This window comes from Balaenoptera ricei, chromosome 12 (genome assembly GCF_028023285.1).
Source record: "Balaenoptera ricei isolate mBalRic1 chromosome 12, mBalRic1.hap2, whole genome shotgun sequence".
Lineage (NCBI taxonomy): Eukaryota > Metazoa > Chordata > Mammalia > Artiodactyla > Balaenopteridae > Balaenoptera > Balaenoptera ricei.
Genome location: NC_082650.1, coordinates 13,770,453 through 13,793,394, shown reverse-complemented (window position 1 = coordinate 13,793,394; position 22,942 = coordinate 13,770,453). Strand labels below are relative to the sequence as shown.

At 37.1% G+C, this 22,942-nt stretch overlaps 1 protein-coding gene and 1 long non-coding RNA gene across 5 annotated transcripts in view; one reads left to right on the top strand and one right to left on the bottom strand.

Moving 5' to 3' along the window:
- Positions 1–22,942, top strand: part of LOC132375828 (uncharacterized) — a 59,888-nt gene that overhangs the window by 735 nt on the left and 36,211 nt on the right. For 2 of the 3 annotated variants that reach the window (XR_009506123.1, XR_009506124.1), the window contains exon 2: positions 304–421. This is a non-coding gene — a long non-coding RNA (uncharacterized LOC132375828). Of the gene's footprint in view, positions 1–303; positions 422–4,639; positions 5,007–22,942 lie in introns of those variants that run through there. The other variant, XR_009506125.1, reaches the window with a different exon arrangement.
- Positions 6,956–16,786, bottom strand: MTRF1L (mitochondrial translation release factor 1 like). 2 transcript variants are annotated; one of them, XM_059941879.1, is made up of 7 exons: positions 16,502–16,786; positions 13,799–13,878; positions 11,732–11,915; positions 11,090–11,253; positions 9,444–9,561; positions 8,120–8,256; positions 6,956–7,340 (listed from the first exon to the last, which is right to left on the bottom strand). In XM_059941879.1, exons 1-7 carry the CDS (start codon positions 16,758–16,760, stop codon positions 7,140–7,142), a joined length of 1,143 nt encoding a protein of 380 aa, XP_059797862.1. In that variant the 5' UTR covers positions 16,761–16,786; the 3' UTR covers positions 6,956–7,139. The 2 variants fall into 2 exon arrangements, with proteins under 2 accessions (XP_059797862.1, XP_059797863.1); XM_059941880.1 differs by lacking the exon at positions 6,956–7,340 and having other exon boundaries at positions 8,169–8,354.

Below are 22,942 nucleotides of genomic sequence, written 5' to 3'. Positions count from 1 at the left end.
ATGAATCAATCAATCATCCTGCCCTGGGAGTTCCCATTCCCACACCCTGGGACCGAAGGCTCCTGGCCATGATTTTCTAGTGATGGAGGAAACGGAGGAAGTATTAATTAAGTCTTCTATGACAAGTTGTACCGTATAATTTGTCATGTTGAACTTTTCACTCTTTGTGTGCTTTAAGTGGTGACATTGCAGTCCCCCGACTCAACTTTTGGTCACAACACAGTGAAGCTACAGGAGGTAAGCTCCCCAAAGTCGGAATCCCTGTCTTTTGCAGTTTTCCCTCTTACTTTTGCTTTTCTGCAGCCTCGGGGAGAGTTAATAGTTGGCTTGTGGTAAGCGCTCAAATTGTTGTCAAGTCCTACGTGAAGCAGGGCCGGGATCAGGATGAATCATGCAAGTGCTGAGTGGATCCTGTCTTTAGGTAAACATTTTTTTTTTCTTTTTTTATAATGGAGTATTTTGCATTTTTTAAAAAGGAATTCCTTTATTTTTATTTTATTTTATTTATTTATTTATTTATTATTTATTTATTTATTATTTTTGGCTGTGTTGGGTCTTCATTTCCGTGCGAGGGCTTTCTCTAGTTGCAGCGAGCGGGGGCCACCCTTCATCGAGGTGCGCGGGCCTCTCACTATCGCGGCCTCTCTTGTGGCGGCGCACAGGCTCCAGACGCGCAGGCTCAGTAGTTGTGGCTCACGGGCCTAGTTGCTCCGCGGCATGTGGGATCTTCCCAGACCAGGGCTCGAACCCGTGTCCCCTGCATTGGCAGGCAGATTCTCAACATAGTTCATGTTTTTTTGTGTTAATTTTTATTTTTCAGAATGTTGCATTAAATTAGTATTTTTCTGGGTTGCTGAAATTTTTGGCATCCGCTTAAATTTTTGCACCTGAGTCACGTCCTTCACCTGGCCCTGGTGCTAGGTCCTGGAGACATAGGGTTGAAAAGACAAAAAGTCCTGTTCTTCAGGGAGTTTACTTTCTAATGGGAAAGAAATTGGCAATTAACAATTTCACTGAATGAAAGAGGAATATAAAACAACATAAGGGGGTAGAGAATGGGCAGTAGTGGCAGGGTTAAGGACTTTGGGTGGTCAGGAAGGTTTCTGAGGCTTTGGACCAAGATCGGAATGCTGAGCTGGCAATGCAGAGATCTGCATAGTAAGCAGAGGAAAGAGACTGAAGGTGCATAGCCTGTTCCAGGGCTAGAAGGAAGTCTAGAGCCTACAGAGCAAAAGACTGTAGGAGGTGAGGTCAGATAGGTAGAAGCCAGATCCTGTAGGACTTGGTTAACTGTTGGAGGAACGTTAGCAAGGGAGTGATTTGTTGAATGAATATTAAAGCTATGGTAGCTTTTCTATCTACTAGGCACTTTGTAATATTAGCCTTTAATTCTCCCAGTAACCTTAGGGTTTTCATTTTCTGATTGTGCTTAAAAGTGTGAGTTCATTCCCACAGAACCACCAGTCTTGGGATAAGTCCATGTACTTTCCTCTTTGCTCTGTGTTATACTGAGGAGTAATAATATTTGTGGGAGGCCTGATTGCTTATAAGTACGTTTTCATATTACTTTCCCATTTGACCTCAGAGATCATCTTTATTCACCTCTTTTATTTTTAGATGCAAATATGTGAAATTTGAGGGGAGGAGGGTTCTCATTAAATTAATTACCTTTGAATCTTAACCACAGCTTAAAAGGTATACTGCAGCAGTTATTTTTAAAATTTATTTTCAGAAAAAGGCTAAGATATTGGAAAAATTAAAATTACTATCATAATATAAGGTAATATAAAGAGTGAAGCATGTTTTATTGCATGCTGGAATAGTTTGTTAGAGTCTTTTTCTTTAGGCTTATTAAGTTACTTAATACTGATTTTAACTGTTAGAGCTTTAATTATGTTGAAATATTATTCTTAACTGAGAGTTAACTTTTTCAGTAGGTTCATGAGCACCTGTTAGTTTCATTTTTAGTGAGAAATTTAGAAAGGGCTATTCTGAATTTTACTAGATGTCAACAGATGCATGTACCTCTTTTTTTCTACAAATCAGTATCAATCAGAATTGTTGAGTTTTTAGGTGCAAAATGAAGTGCAGAGAGAATTGCCCTTATTCTCACCAAATCCTTTTTGCAGATCTACAGCATGCAAGACATCCTGGAATGTCTGGAAATAATTGGGACGTGGTACCTGCCCCTTTGCTTCCTATCTGGGCCTGCCACCTAATAGATGTAGATGCTCAGTAAATAATCTGTGAATAAAAAGCATCATGAGTACAGGGGGGAGGAGATAAGGTGTACAGAATACAGCTGTGAACACTGGATGGGTCAAATACGTCTAGATACCGTGGGAATTTTTACAGAACAGCGGGGTCACTGCTGTATGCCGGGATAAGAGATTACTCTGTAGGACAGGGTTTCTCAGCCTCAGCACTACTGACATTTTGGGCCAGATAATTCTTCACTGTGGAGGCTGTGCTGCGCATTGTAGGGTGTGTAGCAGCAGCCTTAACCTCTAACTCCCCCCGCCCCCCGCCCCAAGTTGTGATAACTGTCTCCAAACATAGCGACATACCCCCTGGGGAGTGAGGGTGCCTCTAGATGTGAACCTTTGCTGTTGGGGATGTCTTTTTTTTTTTTTTTTTTTTTAATTAATTTATTTATTTATATATTTTTGGCTGTGATGGGTCTTCGTTTCTGTGCGAGGGCTTTCTCTAGTTGTGGCGAGCGGGGGCCACTCTTCATCGCGGTGCGCGGGCCTCTCACTATCGCGGCCTCTCGTTGCGGAGCACAGGCTCCAGACGCGCAGGCTCAGTAGTTGTGGCTCACAGGCCTATTTGCTCTGTGGCATGTGGGATCTTCCCAGACCAGGGCTCGAACCCGTGTCCCCTGCATTGGCAGGCGGATTCTCAACCACTGCGCCACCAGGGAAGCCCGGGGATGTCTTTTAAGGGAATGGGGAGGAGAGTGGCCCTCCCTGGCATAGGAACGAAACGGGGGCAAGCTTAAGTGCAGGAGGATTTATCAAGAAAAATTAATTTGATGTGACGTAAAGGGGTGGTGTGTAAAGTGGGCTAATATGAAAGGATGCTGGGTAGGGATATGGATGTGCTGTGTGCGTACTTCAGAGTTGGAGTTTTATTTGGGAGGCAGTGGGAACCTATTAAGTTGTTGAGTAGAAGAGTGACAAGATCAGAGCCTTGCATTTAAGGAAGATGAATCTGGCAGTTAGGTATGTGTGACCTGAATTAGAGTTAGGATGCAGGGGACTATTAAAGTAGTCCGGGAGAAGCGATTGTGGACCATAGTGGTGGTAACCGCATCAGTGAAGTTTAGGGTATTTAGGAGAGTAGGCGTTAGCAGTAAACTGCATATGAGGAAGAGGAATTGAAGATGACTACAATTTAAGTTTGAGAGAGGGAGAATGGTAGTGCCGTGAAAGAAACTGAGATCACACAACGAGAAACGGGTTATAGAGGAATATGACGTTTCATTTTAGACATAGTGATTATCTATTTTATACATCTTTAAAATTTCCATTCTGGCTGAATGAGTCTTGATTAACTGATGTTGTAGGCCGTTTTGAAATGAAGTTCAGTTTTGGTTCTTCCTGAACAATACACCAGATTTCTAGACAAATAATTTTAGATCTAACTGCCTTTTAGACATCTTTTTAGTGCCATGAAGTTAGGTGTTGAAGAGACAAGAATGAAGAAAAGTTTTGTCCATTAATGAAATGATGTGAAAGGGTTAATAATACATTCCATTTCCTGAGCACCCTTTCCCTTTTCCTTAAGCACAGAAACCTGAGATAGGAGTAACCCAGTGAGTTTATTGCCTTGCCATAAATGTTTTCATACTGTTGTGTAAAGTGCTGTGGAATACTAATGAAGAGCAGTTAATTCTGCATAGGTGCAAAGGTTCCCTTTGGGTTGGACTTGAAATCTGTGGAGGTAATTATGTGTTTTAGGCAGAGAGGGCAGGGAAAGCAAAGGCAGGTGGGAGCGACAATGGGTGCTTTATAATTCAGGTAGCTGTGTAGATGCAGTTTGTGCAAACAGCTACAAAGTTCTAAGGCCCTTAACATGTTAGACGGAGGGTTCTAGTAAGCTTCACGCCAAAATTCTGTTGCTCTACTCTTACCTTTTCCTGGGTTCCAGGAATTACATTTGATCATATAGGAATAACTAATTTAGATTAGTGAGTGAAGTGGAAGCCAATGTCAGTTCACAGACCAGAATTTGTCAATTACTCCACAGGTGTTCATAAGGCACATAGTGATACATATCTTAAAGTTATACTGTTAAAATGACCAAAGTATCATGATAATTTTTTTCTAACCAACTGTGATGTTCTAATGGGCAGGAAGTTTGAAAATTGATCGAAGGTTCTTTCCCACCTCCATTAGTACAGCTCTCACACTTTCCTTTCCTGTGGTGCAGAGAGGGAGGGAGTGGAGAGGGATGGGGACAGAATGAGTAGACTTGGCTCTCCCTTGTTCACAGAATGAAATACAACATTCGAGACCTTTCATTATCTCAGTGCAACTTTTCCAATTACTACCTGTTAGAGGAGGTAAAGAGAAATTGAATAACAGTATATTGTAATATTTAATAACCTGTAGCTATGTCCCTTTCATTCAAAAAGGAAACCAGAAGACCCAAGGGGAAAGTGGTAAATCTGGGAGACACAGGCTTGCATTGGGCCATGTGCTCAGTGACGATGACCGCTGAATGACTGCTGAATGAACGCGTCTTGCTGTATTCTTGAGTCGCTTAGGTCACTAAAAGGGGCATTCATCAGCTGTTCCTGGGAAGGCAGAACAGAATGGCCTTCATGAGCAGAACATTACAGGGGAGACGGATACTCTTCAAATTAAAATTCTCTGATGTATTTGATAACCTTTGGCCAGCTTAAATTCTTAACTGTCTTTAATGGTTTTTCTACACCTCCCTTTTAGAGCAATAAGGTGAGAAATTATCAATATAAAATTACTCTGAAATTTAGCACATGCTGGGGCTTTAAAGGAAATTTGGCCAATAAATGTTGACTTAAAGAGGAAACAATTGCCTGACAATAATGTAGTTTTGAATTTATGTAGTACATGTTTATAAAAATTAAGACTACTGTTGACTCAAACACGTATGAAAAAATGTGCAATTTTGAGTTAACTGAATGTCTCCTAATACTTTTTAACATTTCAATCATATAACCTTAATAGTGAAATCACTCTCTCTTGAAATCCTACCTTGTTGTAACTACCATAAATTTGACATTTATTCATTATCCACTAGGTAGAGCTCTTCGTAATTGTAGTCCTTAGTTTACCTCATGTTTTCAAAATATTCTCGAGCCAGCATTTCTAGCGTTTCTCACTTTTTTATGGGGTAACTGACATGTCCTGTTTCTTTTCCGTTTTTGTAGTTAAACAGCTTGAATTTATGATTGCTTTTTGCAGTGAAGCACACACCATGGGAGAACCATGGGGGGGCGTCTGTTTATCAAGCATACTACTTTATTTGCTGTTGCTCTCAACACCAAAAGGTCTTTTACCAGCTGTGCAGCCTCAAGCAGACATTCCTGTGCTCTCCTTCCCTCCCAGGCTCAATTCTCTGAAGTCAGCCTTATCAGAAAAGAGCTAATCATAACCAGGATTGCCAGGGAAAAAAGAACAACTTCTTTTACATCTTATGATAGAAAAAAGACTATACTGATTTAGCTTTAAGCTCACTTTCAACAAATTCTTATTTCACAAGGGTGAAGTCATTTTTTAGCAAATCTGATACATCTTAGCATATCAGAGCATTCAGGCTGGCTTACTTAAGTGTATATTTTAATGACAAAAATGCCAAGTCACAGGAAAGGGAAGGACTGTGCAAAACTAACCTAGTCTTAAGCTCTCAACTTCCAGTTTGCAGGAACTACTGTGACTTGAGGAACAAATGACGGGACCCAGAATAGTCTCGCCTTCTCAAATGAAAATTCATTGCAGTGTCATGAAAAAAAAGGGGCAGCGGTTGGCAGGGCTGTTCTACAATAAGGGAAATTTAAGCAATATAATCACAAATTCCCATCTGTGATTCTTAATTGGATCCTGGTTTGAGGAGGCCAGTTAAAACATTTCGGGGAGAACTGGGGAAAACTTGAAATGGGTGTTTGAAGATGTTAGGGCATTACTGTGAATTTTGTTAGGTGTGATGATAGTATATGATTAAGTAGAACAGTGTCATTTTTTTTTTTAAATACAAGCTGAAATATTTAAGGGTGAAGTGTAACATATTTACAACTTCTAACACCAAGCAAATAATGAAAACATAAGTTACTGAAACTAAGCAATGAGTATGGTTGTGCCAGTTACCGATGTATTGCCTTACTTTGTGATATTGGAGCTGGACCTATGAACATTTCTCCTTTGCCAGCTGGTACCATGTTAAGCTTTGTCAGTAGGGGAGGTGGACAGACAGTGGAGGAAGGGGCTTTTTTTCTTGTTTCTGTTTCTACGCACAGCTGCCAGGGGTGCTCTTAGACACTGATGGTTAATTTTATGTGTCAAGTTGGCTGGGCCACAGGGTGCCTAGGCTTCTAGTCAACATTACTCTCCAACGGGCTTGACTCTCCACCTGGAGGGAAGGGAAGCCCTTTCCAAGGGTATTCTTTCCTTGGGTACTCTCTCTCAGCCCTAGAGTAGTAATCTTTTATCTCCTAATAGCTAATCCCATCATTGGTTAAGAATTTTTTTATATCAAAATTATCCCTGTTCAAATTAAAGGTATGGTTTCTGTCTCTTGACTAGAACCTTGACTAATAACAGTAATTACTGTCATATTTCTACTGTTTTATGTTTGGAGTTTTCCTTAAGAGTTAAACCAAATTTCTGATCATTCATTAAATATTTTACATAAATCAAAGGACTCTTTTCCTTTCTTATAAGTAAGAGTTCAAAATGTACAACCAGAGTCATGATTATATTGTAATACATTTTACTAATAAATTGAGAGACAATGCATATAAATTACCTATGTATTAAAAACATGTTACTCCCAACTGTGTTAACTCATGTGTTTCAAGAGAATACTGGTATGTACACAATGTGACTTGCCATAATAGAATTTTCATAAGCTATACAAGTCTTTAATAACAAATCAACTTAAACTTTGTTGGAAATAATTTCTACTAAAGATTCATAATTAGCATAATCCTTCAATGACTGTACAAGTTCATCCAGCAGATACTCTCCTTGCATAAAAGTTTCAAGATCATGAAGTGACTTGTTTATTCTGTGATCTGTGACCCGGTTCTGTGGAAAATTGTATGTTCTTATTTTCTCTGACCTTCCTTTAGTGCCAATCTATATATTAAAAAAAAAAAAGATATGAAATACAGTTAAATTCAGGGCAACTAAACCTACAAATTTAACTTACCTGGAGATTAAGCTCTTGGTTTATAATTTACAACAATGTTAAGCAAGTTTTAAACATTCTGAATCCTCAAATAACATGGGAACTTGACAGAGAAAAAAGAATATAGGCTTTAAAGTCAGACAGATTAGTACTTGAATTTTGAATCCTCTCTCTGCCATTTAATACTTTATGACTTCAGGTAATTTATTTCAACTCTAAACTTTAGCTTTCCCCATTTGTAAAATACAGGCAATACCTACTGCACAGTGATGGTGCGTGCATACATACAGCCTGGCACACAGTTGATCATCAAATGCTAGCTAAACATATATAACCTCTGTGAATTAATCTGGTTATCGTCAGTGATGACAAAGTTATAATAAGGAGTTAATAGAAGGCGTCTGTAATTATAAAGTCAAATGCCAAACAGGAAGTAAGTTCAGTTTCCTTTGCAACTTTCTTCCATAATTTTCAAAGGATTCAAAATGAATGTGAATTCCATATATCTTTTTAAAATAACTTTGGTGAATGAGAAAGACACCTTTGAATATAAAAAAACGGGGCAGAGGTGTAAGATTGCTATAAAACAAGTATAGCCCTTGGTTGAGCTACTTGAATTGTACTCTAATTTCGACAAATACATTGAAATGATTTTAACACGTACAAAAACTTGTTTATCTAAAAATATTTTTATCCTTTAGAGGCATTTTTAAGAATTCAGTTTTACCTGAATCTTTCTAGCATTGTATCGTTTACTTGTTTCTTCTTCTACACGCAGGCTGTATAGTTTTGCACGTAACTTTTTCATAGCCATCTCTCTATTTTTCAGTTGAGATCTCTCTTGTTGGCATTCGGAAACAACACCTGAATAGTGTTATGAGAATTAAAGAGTTTTAATAGAAGAATCTTCTTCATTTATTATCAAGGAATACTCCTTTGCCTTCTCATTCTTTTTCTTCTTCCTTTATAAAGGGAAAAAATAGGACTCTAATATAAAAAAGGAAGACTGTAAACTTAACAAATAACTTTTACAGTTATTGGAAAACTGAAAATTTGAGTTATAGCTCAAAGTATTTCCATATTGAAGGCATACATACTAAACAATAAGCATTAGTCATTTAAAATGGATTATTTTCTGGTACCTTCAGCTAGGCACCATAATTTTTTTTACAGTAGTAACTACTCATTATAGAAACTGAATTATAAAAGTTAATCTTATTACCAGAGTTAGTCACTATTGATATTTTTGAGTATTTCCATTTTTTTTTTTCTATTCCTGTTTATATAATATGTATTACATAAGACATCATCTTCAAGTTTAACGTGAGGATTTCCTCATATTAAAAAAGAAGAAAATGAACCCAGCACTCCCATCAGCCACTCCCAGTCAACAGGAATTATGACTGAGGTCATTTACAGTAGGCGATTCTTGTATCCTTTCTAGACAACGGAGCTCTGTTAACCATATGCTCTTTATCACGTGTAAATCAACGGTAAAAACACATTTAATAATAGTGTATTGTACACTAATAGTATTTTGAAGGCTTAAGGAATATTGAGTTATAGCTCCATTGCCTTACTATCCAGAATTAAGACAGAACCCCTGGATGTCTGCAGATGGACTTAATGGAAAGAAGCCCCTGAAATTACCTGCAAAACTCTGCATATAAGCATGTTTTTCTGGGTAGCAGGTCCAAGCTTTCATTTTCTCAAAGGAATCCATCTCCTCCTCCCTCCAAAAAACGGTAAGAACTAGTGATTTAGACCATTTTTTGATAAAGAAGAACCCATGATATTACTTCATTGTGAGGATTTTTTTTAATTAATGATATAGTCACTAACATGGAAATTACCTGGGCTTAGATCCCTCCCTCCTTCTGGCTTTGTAATTATCCTGCAGAGTTTCAGCTAAGGATTCAAGATAAATCAAGTATTAAATAACAACTATATTCCTCTGATAACTGAGGATCTGTTTCAGTGGAAAATTAATCAAGTCACTCAGAATTCGATTTCTTTCTTCATTGTTTTATGTTGAAGAAATAAGTACATACCTGTTGGGAGATGAACTATCCGGACAGCACTGTCTGTGGTATTTACGTGCTGCCCCCCAGCTCCACTGGCTCGCTTAGTATCAATCCTCAAATCTTTAGGATTAATCACCAGATTAATCTATATGTAAGAGAAAAGTTGGGATTTAAAAATTACATGTATGATCTGTTCCAAGGGAAGATCTATTTATAAATATAAATACATGTCATGTATAGAATTTATATAAGGTTTAGAAGATTTAATTTTAAGAACAGAAAGTAGTTGGAAGGATACCATTTTTTAAACTTTTCTTATTGGAAAAGTGCATTATCAAAACATAATGTAAAACAAAAACAAACCCTCCCTAATCCTCAAAAAGTGGACTTCTCTGTAATTACCCTCTTCTTACCAAGAGCAGAACTCAGCTACTAATAGAAATGTGACTATAATAGCTAAAATGATTTGAGTGCAAAAAGACTTTAGCAGAGGGGAAAAAAAATGACACTAGCTTAAGAACTATAGGAAGGTTTTATTTTTAATTTTAAATAAAGGAGGACTTAAACATATTTAGAGGCAGAGGAGAGACAAACGGAAATGTCAAAGGCCAAGAAGTCAAGGGTATAGACTCAATTCATAGATACACTGGGATCTGACATCAGGACAATGCTCTGTCCTGCGAGTCACCATCCAAAGCACTGTATTTAAAAAGCTCTTTCAGGAACCATTACAGCCCAGTCTGTGCGCTGTCCACAACCGCAGGAGCAGGAATCCTATCGTTCACAGGCCCTCCATGTCTCCCTGTGTGGCTCCCTCTTACCGCTGCTGGAAGAATGAAATGAGACGACATACGGCCTCAGTCTTCAGTCTCCACCTCTGTCTGAAAACTCCTTACATCTCCAAGATGCTTAAGCCAAAGTGACTATATCTAGGTGTGGCTCCTGCCATCTATCCCACTTCACTCTCTCCCTGAACTGTTCTGTTCCTCATCTAGGCTTCACACAAAACTTAGACCTGAAGAAAGGAACTCCATTAACCCTATTAGAAACCCTCAAACTTCCTTCTCAAATCATTCATACTCCATTCTGAAAAACAAGTTATATATTTCCTATCACTTTTCAGCAGAAGGGATATAAGCAAAATAGAACTTCCCAACTAAGCTACCTTAAAAATATTATACAGTCTGAGAATTTATCTGTGAAAATAAAGTATACTCATTATGAACACTAGCAATATATTTCCATTTTAATATGATTGGGTTATAAAGTAGCAATTCTGTTAAGTAATAGTTATCCTTTGTCAAAACAGGATTCTCGCTCTTAATGTTCTAGGAACAAGTCACACAAAGCAGAAGTCTTTATAAAGGTAATCACTCTTGAACTCTATTTAATATTGTTTCTCCTGTACATGGTCTCAAAATATCTACTTGAAGCTTAGTGGTGGAGAAAAAAATAATAAATAGGCAATGTAAGATTAGATCACTTATATATCCTTAATCCTTACCATCTACTGTTAAAATCATCCTTTTTGGATTGTGAGAATGTATTTGTAAAAACAACTCAAAATACATGATGCAAACGAGACACTCAATTCAGTAAAGTGAGTGTTACTCTGGGGGCAAGGCACTGTGCTGGTCCCAGGATTCCAAGGAGAGGGGCCTGTGGTGCCTCACCTCAGTGGGTTGGGGTAAGATCGCCACAGTCATGGTGCTGGTGTGGATGCGGCCTTGCTTCTCTGTCTTGGGCACTCTCTGTACTCTGTGCACACCTCCTTCAAATTTCATGTGCTTATAGGCTTCTGAACCCCCAATGCTGGCAGATGCATGTCTAAGGCCACCTTGAAAACATTGGGAAAAGGGAATTATTTTATTTTTCCTACCATTTATAAACAACTGACCATCACTTCTACCATCTTGAAATATATTTAAAAGCGCTACAAAATAATATAAGCATACTGATTATAAAACATACTGAAAACCTTTAACAAGTCTATGATATTCACTTAATATCTTTATTTCATATAATTATTAAACATAAAGCATTTATGGTGTTAACTGTTCAGTAACACCTCTAAAGGACCACTTTTAAAAGACTATTAGTCATTCAGTGGTTAGTACTGAATGACTAACCTTTTATAGGCCATATCAAAATTGGTATATTTGCATTCAAAATTATTAAGTAAATGATAAGCATAAAACTACTTAAGCATCCTTACAAATAAATTATAAAGCCTAGTCAGATCTTTCCAACCCTCTCCTAAAATATATGTAGATAGATAAATTAAGTCTATACTTTTTGCAAAACAGTTTACTGACCTATTTCACTTGGGAAATATTCCAGGGTTTCAAAATGCCATCTTCTAAATGCAGCATACTTCTGATACATATCAAATATCTCTGCAGTGAACAACATCGCCTCCTGACCGCCAACTCCTGCAGTTACCTCCAGGATCAAATCATTTTCATCCGTTTCTTCTGAGGGAACCAAAAGTAAGATAATCTGCAAATACAAAAATATCACCCCTCCTTTAATTAAGATTTAAAACTTAAAAAAAACCTCAGTGATTAGATGTAGGATTTTAAATATTTAATTTACTTAAAGTTTCCCTAAGCAAATAATTTAATATTGCTGATTACTGTTCAATTATCTTGCCAATTAGAACCATATAATGCATAATTTCCAAAAATATTAATGTTATAACTACATTATAAATGCTATATATGGCTCAGCTAAAACTTACAGGTGTTTTTATTTCTTTTTGGTGTTCATGTATACATATCTGTTCTCTACTCAGTTAATAATTAAGTGCTTGCTGTGAGTAGTACACTATATTGTGCACAGCATACAAAAGAAGATTCTAGCTCTATCCCTGGAAATTTATAGCCTAGTATGGCAGGAAAAAAACACTCAAATTGCATTTGTATTTTTTCTAAGCCTCTTTAACATGGAATAGAAACTTGCAATTTTGGAACTGGAGAGGCCTTTAGAGAAGATCTGGTCCAATTACCTCGTTTTACAAGTAAAAGAAAATGAGATTAACAGAAGTGAGAAGACTCGCGTTAGTTACTGCCCCAGCAGACACAAGAACTCAGATCCTTGTGCCTAAATCAGTCTTCACTACAATTCTGTGTTTCACACTTCAGTATGTACTAATTAAGGAGATATAGAAAAAAGACTTCTTAGATGAGGTGAATTAAAAAAAAGCTGCCAACATTTATTGGTTCTTTAACATTGACAGGCGCTCTGCTAAGCACTCTACGTACTTTAATTCTTTTTTTTTTTTTTTTTTTTTTTTCGTACTTTAATTCTTAAAACATCCTGGGCAGCTTCTATTAACAGCTCCACCTTAAGAAGTGAAAACAAAGTTTAACGAAGTTTCACTCTAGTTGCCCAATATCCTACAACTGGAAAGTGGAAGAGCTAGAATTTGAACCCGAGTCTACCTGAGTTCTGAAGTATCACCTTGTGTTGATCAGGAGCTATACTTGCTTTCCTACTTTTCCATCTCTCTAGCCTGTGCCAATAGAATGTGACCACTCAAATCTTGAACTAACATGATAGAATTTACATCTGTTAATTACTAGCCAATGAACAGAAACCATTAATACGTATGTCCTTCTACGTCACAAAAAATTTAGAAAATGGGTAGAAGGCAAGCTACATGAAACTTTTCACTCTATAGTGGAAGTTTTCTCCTAGACTGGTGGTGGGGACATTAATTTTTGGTAATTTTCTACACCTGGATAAAGAGAATCTCTAAATGAAGCACCTCCTTTCCAGGATCCTTCCTCACCTTATCATGTTCTTTCACTTATATTTCCAGAGGTAACTGCTGTAAACCTTTAAGCTGTGCTTTACAGAAGTAATGAAGGGTGGATCTAATTTCATGATCCTTCGTCTAACTCCATATGTTCTGCAGTTCTCCTAGATATAAAGCCAAAGCAATGCAATTCCATTTTAAAAATCCCAAGGGCCTTTTCTAAGCTGGCACTGTAATAGTGTCAGAGACACAAAGGTAAAGAAATATTCCTGCTTCCTCCTGCCATCGCTCCATAACCTCTTCTTCTCATCGTCCATCCCCATCCTCACCCCTCTTAAAAAAACAAAAGAAGGAAAATATACTACCAACATTTCTCTGCCTTTCTGGCAAATCCTATTAATGTGACAGTCATCCTTCTTTCAGAGTTCTATCAATATAATCCTTTTAGTATGATAAAAAATAGGGCCATGGGGAGTATGCTTTTTCCTTCTTTAAAAACCAGTTTATAATCATAAATACTAGCAAGCTGCTTAGTTCTCAACTTGCTTTTATAAACTTCTAATAAAATACATTAGAAGTAATAGCATGCACGGATGCTTTATTCCTTGCACAAATACCATACCTGATGCTTCAGTTGAGCTATTTCTTTTTGACATGAAGTTATTTCACTCTCTGCAAGTTTCCTTAAGTCTTCATTTTCATCTAAGAAAAAAAGGCAGCAGGTTAAGTTTTCCTTAATTAGTATTAAATTGCTAACAGAATTCAAGGTAATAGTTTTATTGTTAATTGTAGCTTAAGGGAAAAATAACAATTACCCTGTCCTTTTAATAACTGTTATTAATTTAAAGCATTTTATGCATTAGTTTTCAAAAGCATGTAGTTTAAAAAAAAATTTTTTTTTAAAAAGTTTTTCCTGATGACCAAAGTATATGTTCAAAATAAAAAGAATCTCTATAGAAAAATATAAAGAAGCTACAAAACTTTTCTATAATTCTGCCTCCCCAAAATATTCATATTAACAAATATACTTTTAGTTTTCCAGTTCAGACTCTACAATAACAAATGAATACACTGAGCTAGTTAGAAAGACCGGAAGGGGAACAGAAGGTACCACCAGTTAGACCAAAACTGAGTTAAAAAGTAGGAAGTTATTTATTGTCTTATTAGTAAATGCTTCATTAATATAAAAGTGTCCACCTAAATAAACATTTAGACCCGGCCTAATATTGACAGAATATTTACATGAAGCAGTCTTCTCTCTCAGGCTTTACCTAATTCTTATTTCATCTTGCAGTTTTCATTTTTACCTTACAAAATATACCTCCTCATTCCTCTATCCTGTGGACAACATGCAGCCTATAGAAAGGAGAGAGGGGGAAATTTTCTTGGCTATTACAATTTGCTGTCTCTGTTGGAAGAACAAACTCTATCAGCTGGAATGCTTATTCATTTATTAACAGCCAATTATGCTGGGAGCTGGGGATAATATGTTAAGACCTGCCCTCAAGGCAGGATTTTAGATCATTTTACTTTCTTTATATTATTCTAGGGGAGAAAAACTCACAAAAAATAACCTAAAACATTATGTGATTAAATACTAAAATAACAGCATGCTGAAGGATTTTTTGTTTGTTTTGGGGATGGGTAGAAAAAGGAAAGAATTAAGGAGAGAGAATGATAACAGCAAAACTGAGATAGGCGAATATAGGGTGTGTTGGTGGAATGGCAGGGAATTATTTTGGCAAGAATTTGGTGAAATGTAAAATGTGCTTAATTAGAAAAAGGAAAAATGAATTCTAGCCCTAGTTCAACCACCAAGGTTCTCTTAGGGCAACACACCCAACTTCTGAGTCTCAGTAATCTCAAGAATAAAATGAAAGATCTGAGCTGGATGATCTCTAAGGGGCCTTTCAGCTCTGAAATGCAGTGTTCTGGTAAGGCTAAGGAGATTGTAGAAGTAATCTAATTTAAATACTACATTTTATTTAATCCAGTATACCCAAAACACTACCAATTTCAACATGTAATCAATATAAAAATACTATATATTTTTTAATATTAAGGCTTTGTGGCTGCTACTTGGACTTTAAGCTTGGCTTAAGGAATGAAACCGATTTAATTTTTCCTAAAGGATACTATGGCTCAACTAGACAATTGCATTAGTCTCCTATTTTCCATGGCATCTTCAGTCCTATTCCAGGCTGCTTCTAAACTGCCACCAATCAAGATTCCTAAGCAAGAAAGCTATTCCTGTCATTCACTCCCAATCTGAAAGCGTCTGCTGGTTGGCTTCTGCCAACAGGATGAAATCAAACTTTGTAGGTTAGTACTTGAGCTCCCTTACAAAATGGTTCCAACCTCCCGCTCCCCATAACCTCCCCTTCCTTGGTTAACATAGAGTTCAGTGATTGAGAGCATGAGATTTGGGGTCAGTCCTATCCAAGCTCCATTCCTTACAAGCGGTGTCACCCAAGCTGAGTTATTTTATCTTTATGTCTCAGGTTCCCCTTCTGTTGAATGAGGCTAATAGAACCTACTTCATAATTTATTACGTGAATTGTATGAGTTATTAGATAAAGGAAGCTAAGCAAAGCCTGGAGTATGGCCAAGGATCAATAAAGGTTAAATTATTATTAAATCATCTAAGGGTGGGTCTTCATCCCTGTACAAGTCTTTCCCAACAAGTTCTCCTTGCTCTCCTAAGTCTTTATTGATATATATTTTTACTTATCATCTGTATTGTAATTAATTTTCTTGCCCCCAATAGATTGTGACCCTCTCTCGAGCCTTTCCAAAGTGTGGGCCACAGACCAGCAACTAGGCATCCCCAGAAGCTTGTGTAAATGCAGAAACATAGGCCCCATCCAGATTCGCATGGACATGAATCACTTGGGAAATCTGTTAAAACCGCATGTTTCTAGGTCTCAGATTCCGAGCCTGGGTTTACTTAGCACGAACCTCTCCTGTCACTTTTGCGGGTGGTCCCTGTACCACACTTAGAAACACTGCTCTCGAGCCCATAACAGGAATAGTGCCTTATTTGTCTTTGGCGAGCTAATCTCCTGCTATTAAATACGCAAACAATAAAGGTCAACTTAAGTTTTGTAAAAGGGCGCAGAGCACTGTCAAGGGAGCCCAAGGAGAGGATGGGACCAGCACTCACATAATGATGCCTTGACCTCTGATGCAATCAAAAAGGGCTGCAACCGAGTAAAGACTTCAGACTCGGAGAGAGTGTGGACATCTGAGCAGCGGCTTAGTGGCAAGGGCAAATGAAGAGTCAAGAATCTGCTCTGAATTCCGCTCCCCTAGGCCCGGCCCTTACCATGTAGCAGGTGCCCGGTCTCCTGCAGCTCCTGCTCCTTCTCGTTCAGAAGCTTGGCCACCGCCACCAGCTCAGGCCGCCTGACCGGCAACTGGACTTCAGACCGTACCTGGCGCTCGAGGAAGGTCCGTAGGGGTCCGCCGCGGGCGAATAGCTCCTCCAGTGGAAGGCTACCGCAGCTTACGTGTCGGCGGGCCGAGCCAGCAGCCTGCCGGGCCCAAAAGCCCCGAAACGCACTCCGAAGAAACCTGGACCGCATAGCTACAGCCGGATGTCCGAAGCGGACAAGAGCCGGAAGTTCCGAACAGAGCAAATCTCGCGACACCGCGCAGCTTGGCAATAGGGGCGAGACCTAGCCAAGCCCCGCCCAGCGCACGCGCCGGTTTAAAAGGGCCTCCCGGAAGCCTGGTTGGGAACTTCCGGTCAAGTATTATTAAATGCCGTATTATGCGCGGAGGCCGGAAGTTGAGGGGCAGAGCCGAAAGCGATAGGGGCGGGTCCGAGAGACCTCGGGCACCTCCTCTAAAGGCTAGGTCAGACACGCCTCCTTGAACGAGCGGGGGCGGAGTGTTAGACCGGAAGGAGAAAGCAATAGGTTGTCATTACGTTTTCTGACGTCGAAGATTTGTCTCCCAGGCCCTGAGTGAGAATTTAAAGTACAGCAATGGAGGGCAGTGTAGTGTCCGCTACAGGGGCTGAGGTCACAGCACGGATGTCCCCTCTCGTGCTAGCCTGGACTGTCGTCTCCAAGAGCGAATTGTAGGATGGTTATCACTGTGTACGTGTGTTTACTCTTCCAATTTTCCTGCTCATGTTTCTCTTTTCGACGGTGGTTAAGGTTCGTATTAACAAAGACGTGACAAGTGGACTCGAAGGCGACCACGGAGTGATTTAGCAGTCCGCTTTCCTGCCCTTTATCTGCCACTTAATTTACCTGCTTTTAAACGGCTTCCTTCCACACCGAGTCTCATGCCCATTCTCACTTACTCCTTGTTACTGAGCTACTTTTTAAGGTGGTTGAGCCGTTCCGTGTTGCAACTAATCACAGCCCAGCAAAGCCTTCAGAGCCCCGCCTCCGGTAGCCCCACCCGCCAAAGCCACCAACCTCCACCCCCAAACTTGAGAGTGGATTAGTGCCAGGAATACTGACGTTTACTCGTATAATGCTTTTGCATTTTTCAAAAGACCTTTCCATAGCCCACCAGAGGAAAGTATATGAGGGAATAATACAATCTAGACAGGCCCGAGGATGCAAGGGCTGAACGTTCAATTTGGGAACTCCCACTACCTAACTGGTTTGCGCAGGATTTACTAAGTGGTGGTGTAACTGTACAGAGACCTAATATACTCAAAATCTTCCGATTTATTTTTTTAAAAAAATGGTAAAGTACGGGAGCCCTTGACAAGGTTAAGTCATCCTTAAGTCATCTAATCAGGATTGTTGAGGTTAAGTATAAAATTCTTATAAAATGAGCTTGCATTGCCTCTGTTCGTTTCTTTGCTCTCTGCATACAAATGCAAAGTGAAGTAGAGTGAGCTGACTCTCCAAATAATATAGAACAAAAATAGGTTTTGCTACTTAGAAGCTTCAACTAACTCAAATCTTCTTTCACTTTGAATGTGTATTAAAGCCACACTACTTTATAAAATTGTTTTGCTTTAAAATAGTGATCCAAACCCAACTTAAAAAATTCTAATCCGAGTATAGAACAGGACTGATTAGGTTGTCTGTATCTCTTTTAGGAATAGTTATTTTCCATGTCTAAACTCAACTCTGAATATTAGTTTAAGCATAGAAATTGTGGGAGCTACTTGAACTCAACATAAATCTCTCAGCTGAATTCTCAAAACGAGTTATTTCAAGAATATACTTTATTATTTATAAAAGGTGCAAAAATGTAATAAGTGATAACCTTATAGAACAATGTAAAGAAACCTGCCAGAAATTATTTTCCCTCAGATGTGTAAGCAATTTAAGCAACATAATTAAGTGCACCTTTACTCCTATAGTGTTACACCAATGAGGAAACAGTAACTTTTCTAAGGATACATTGGTGAATTCTTTATTCAAAACATTTTAAAAAAGTCAGTGTAATGCATGTGCATTTTACAATAATATCCATAGGTTTCCACAATATAGTCAAATGAAAACAGCTTTAGTTTTACTTTGAAAACTCAAAGAAATATACACTGTTCAAGGTTTCTGAATTTTTTTCCATTATGGTCATGCTCAAATTCTATTACATGTTGAAAATTCTAGCATTTTCAGGAAGTCTGTTATTGTACATAGGTAAAATAATAAAATAGATTCAAGGAAGGGGGCATAAAAACCCAAAACAACTTAAGTTGGTGGAAAAATAATCTGGATTATCTATTCAATTTATAAGTACCTACAGTTATTCTGGCATTGCAAAATAACCAAACATGGCGTCTCAAGTTATATTCATGCATTCAGAATTTCTTTATGGTCCACTAATAAATATTGGTGAAGTCCAAGGTACGGATATAGATTATTAAGTACAATGAACATGGTAGAAAAAATTACACACGTTCAATATAAATTTTACAGAACCGAACACATTGATATACTTTTTAATATTTAGCAAACATCCTAAAATCATATACAAGATACACTGTATTTATGACAAATAGTTTAAAGCAAGGGGAAAAAATCAAGCCTTTTACATTATTCCAGTATTCAGTGTTCGTTGTTCAGTGGAAGGCAATATAGAAAAGTACTCAGCAAAATGATCATCGATTTAGATTACCTTTTATGACAGTAAAACTAAAATCTTCACTATCCAAGGGATGCAGAGGATTAAGGTAATTATACAGGTAGTTCAAGGGAAAAAGTTAACTTTCACCTCCTTTAAGTGAATATTGAAGCTAACACTATTTTGGAGTTTTACTTTCCCTTATCAATTTCCAGTTCATTTTATTTGCTTCATAGTATTGGTTAGCAGTCATTTAATGGAACCTAGTAGCAATGCTGAGGAATCTGCTCAGAATACTTTTATCTCAGTGTGAATGTCCAGTAGATTTACGTCCAATATACCCTCTTAAAAAATGTATCACTTTACAGTGGAAAAACCTAACAGACACTACCTCAGCCAGGTGATGAAGTTCAACATCAACAATAATAAGTCGTAATGATGGTATGTACCTTTGATATGGTGTGATATGAATGGCACTTCTGCCGTCTTTCTTCCAAAAACTGGTAACACCTGTCTAATCGTGGGAAAAAGATCAGACGAATTCCAGTTGAGGGCCGTCTTACAAAATACTAGACCTGTACTCCTCAATACTACCAAGGTTATCAAAAACAAGAAAAGTCTGAGAAAATGTCACAGCTAAGAGGATACATGATGACTAAATGTAATGTGGTATCTTGAATCCTGGAACAGAAAAAAGACATTAGTTAAAAGCTAAGGGAATCTAAAAAGTGTAGACTTCATAAAGCATTGATATTGTTTCATTAATTGTGACAAATGTTTCATGGGTGTGTCATATATGGGTTCTATCTATACTATCCTTGCAATTTTCTGTAAATCTAAAACTATTCTAAAATAAAAGGTTTAATGAAAAAGTTTATGGACATACAACTGCCTTTTATTCTTTTATTTTCATATTTTCATGATAAAATTATTTAAAAAATCATACTACCTTAATAGTAAAAAGAATGCTTTCTATTCCGTGCCAGTATCAATGTTTTCTACAGGCCAATCTCTTTTAATTTAGTTTTACCTCTAACCACCACATATTTATTTGGCAAATTAACTGATATTTATGTTCTTCCTATCCTTGGGAATGTTTTATTTCCTGTGGAAATAAAATTTTCAAATGATTTCTCTTATTTAAACTTTGATTTAAACCTACAATATTATACACACATACGTATGCATATGCACATCTATATATATCTTTGTGTGTGTGTCATTGAAAGGAACATATTTCTTGTTTGTAGCTTCAGTGTGATGTTGGTGAGCTGAGAACAGTGATTTTGAATCACATTATTGAACAAAGCAATAACATATTCATATATTCCTCTGTCTTAAAATAAGCTTGGTTGTATTTTTTAATGAATAATTAAATCAGATTTTTAAAGTACAGTTTGAAAAAAATCGGGGGAAAGTGCATTAAAATGGCATTTAATACGTACATTCTTGAAAATGGGAATTATTATTGAGCTGGAGAACTTTGATAAAATAATAATATTATATGTAACACTTTACTCTTTCCATGTTTATTTCATTCCCATGGCCATCCTGTAAATTATTATATTCCTCATTTGAAGATAAAGAAACTGGCTCAGAGAGGATAAGTGATTTGCCCAAAGTCACATGAGACAGAAACGTAACTTGAAACCAAATTTATAATTAAAGCCTGGTATCTGGAAACAAAACATCGCTCTGTGCACTGTTGTGTGTTGCAAGGATACTACTAAGAGTGCTGCAGGGAAGATCTGAAGTTTTTGGTATCAGTTTCATTGGTAAATATCTGAAGTTGCAGCAAGTAAGGAGTAACTAAACTTTTTGCAGATTGAATATTGTTTTCTCAGGAGAACAAACATTTTATATCGGTCAGAAATTTTTAAAAAACTGAAAAGAGCATGCAAATATAAGTGTCTGAAAACTATGAAAATTAAGGTCATAAACTGTCAACATAAATACACGGGCAAAAAAAATTCTGGAAATATCTTTACCACTTTTCAAAATAATTTGCCAATGTATCTAATGCAAAGTTTTCAAAACTCAAGTTTGACAGGGTTCTATCTATAGATATTTTGGATCTAAGAAATTTTAGGTGGCTTATTTTCCTATTTTCTGATTGTATTTTAAATTTCTTCCTTGTATATTTCTTCCTCAACACATCTGGTATATTGCATTTTTTTTGCAAATGTAGTTTGTTACAATTACAATATGACATTTTTTTCAATGTAAGTTAAAAGTGTATAGAAAAAAATGGCTAAATTCAAAAAATAAGAATCAGGTATTATTTTAAATCAGCTTAATGGGGTGAAAGTGTATTTTTTTGCCCCTAATAAATAAATACTATTTACCTATTTCTATAGTCTTTTTGCAAAACTGAGCTATCAGGTAAACATATGATACACATTTCATTCCACAAGTAAGAATCTAGGCAGCATTAAAGGATACGAATAAACACCCCATGCACCATGACCAAATATCAGAACTGGTCATCCTATGTACATATTTTAAAATTAAAAAAAAATGACCACATTATGGTCTTGATTTTTGCACTCCATAGTGTTGATATCAAAATTGTGTTTTGCTATTGTTCTCTTGCCAGTGCACCTGCTGTGCTTAGAGCTGCCCTATAACACTGTCGGGACATCTGTATTACCTTTAGGTAACATAATAATAGTTATCCAGAGTAAAGAAGCATCATGCATTCATTATTAGTGTGATCTATGTTCAAGATCCATCTCTGAAGAAATCTCTCCAATTTATATAAATATATGTATACATATTCATATATAATCTATATCCTCTACTTGTCTTTCCATTATAGACACATCTGAAGTTAGGCATTATTTAAAGAGCATTAACCTCTTTCTGTGTGCATTAGCAGATTCTAACAGTATACAAAGATATCTTGGCAATGTAAAATACAAAGTGTACCTTCTAAAGTGCTAATTTTTCCCCAGGGAGGAATTTACTCACTAGGAAAAATCAAACTCTACCAAAACAAATATTGTGCTCTTGGAATGGTAGCGTAGACACCAGTTGAGGGCTTTTTTTGTTTATTATAGCTCTGTAATTAAAACTGAAGGAATTATACCATACTTTCAAAACTGGTAGAGTTGCAAATACACAGACATACTCTTACATGGAAACTTTAAACATTTTGAAATTAAAAGAGAAACACTGCCCTCCCCTGAAAATAGGAATTTAGCACGGAAATCTCACATAGCATGGTTACCAACATCTGATGTGTAAATCTACTCTAGAATCATTCTCAACACAACTTCCTAATCAGATTTCAAAAGGACATACTAGCTTCAAAATCTGTATTCTACAAATGCCCAGAGTTAGAGATTAGGACTCTTTATAAGGGCCCTTATCTTTTACATTTGGTAAAATATTAAAGGTATTGTCAAACAGACAATTCATCTAATAGTCCAAAGTATCTTATAAAGATAACTTATGACTAGCAAGTCACCATCATATATAGTAACAACAAGAATATAAAGTCTACATTTAAAAAGATTGATGCATGCAGTGTGTCATAGTATATTACATATTTTCTAGTCATGTGCCTCAAACACAGCAACGAGTACGATATTACAACATATATGTGTATACAGCATAGTAGCATAACAAACTCAATTCTAATCAAGAAAAAAATTAGATAATTTAGGAACAATAAACTTCACAATAGAAGTGATGATTCTTTTAGCTTTTTCTTCACTCGTTAGGA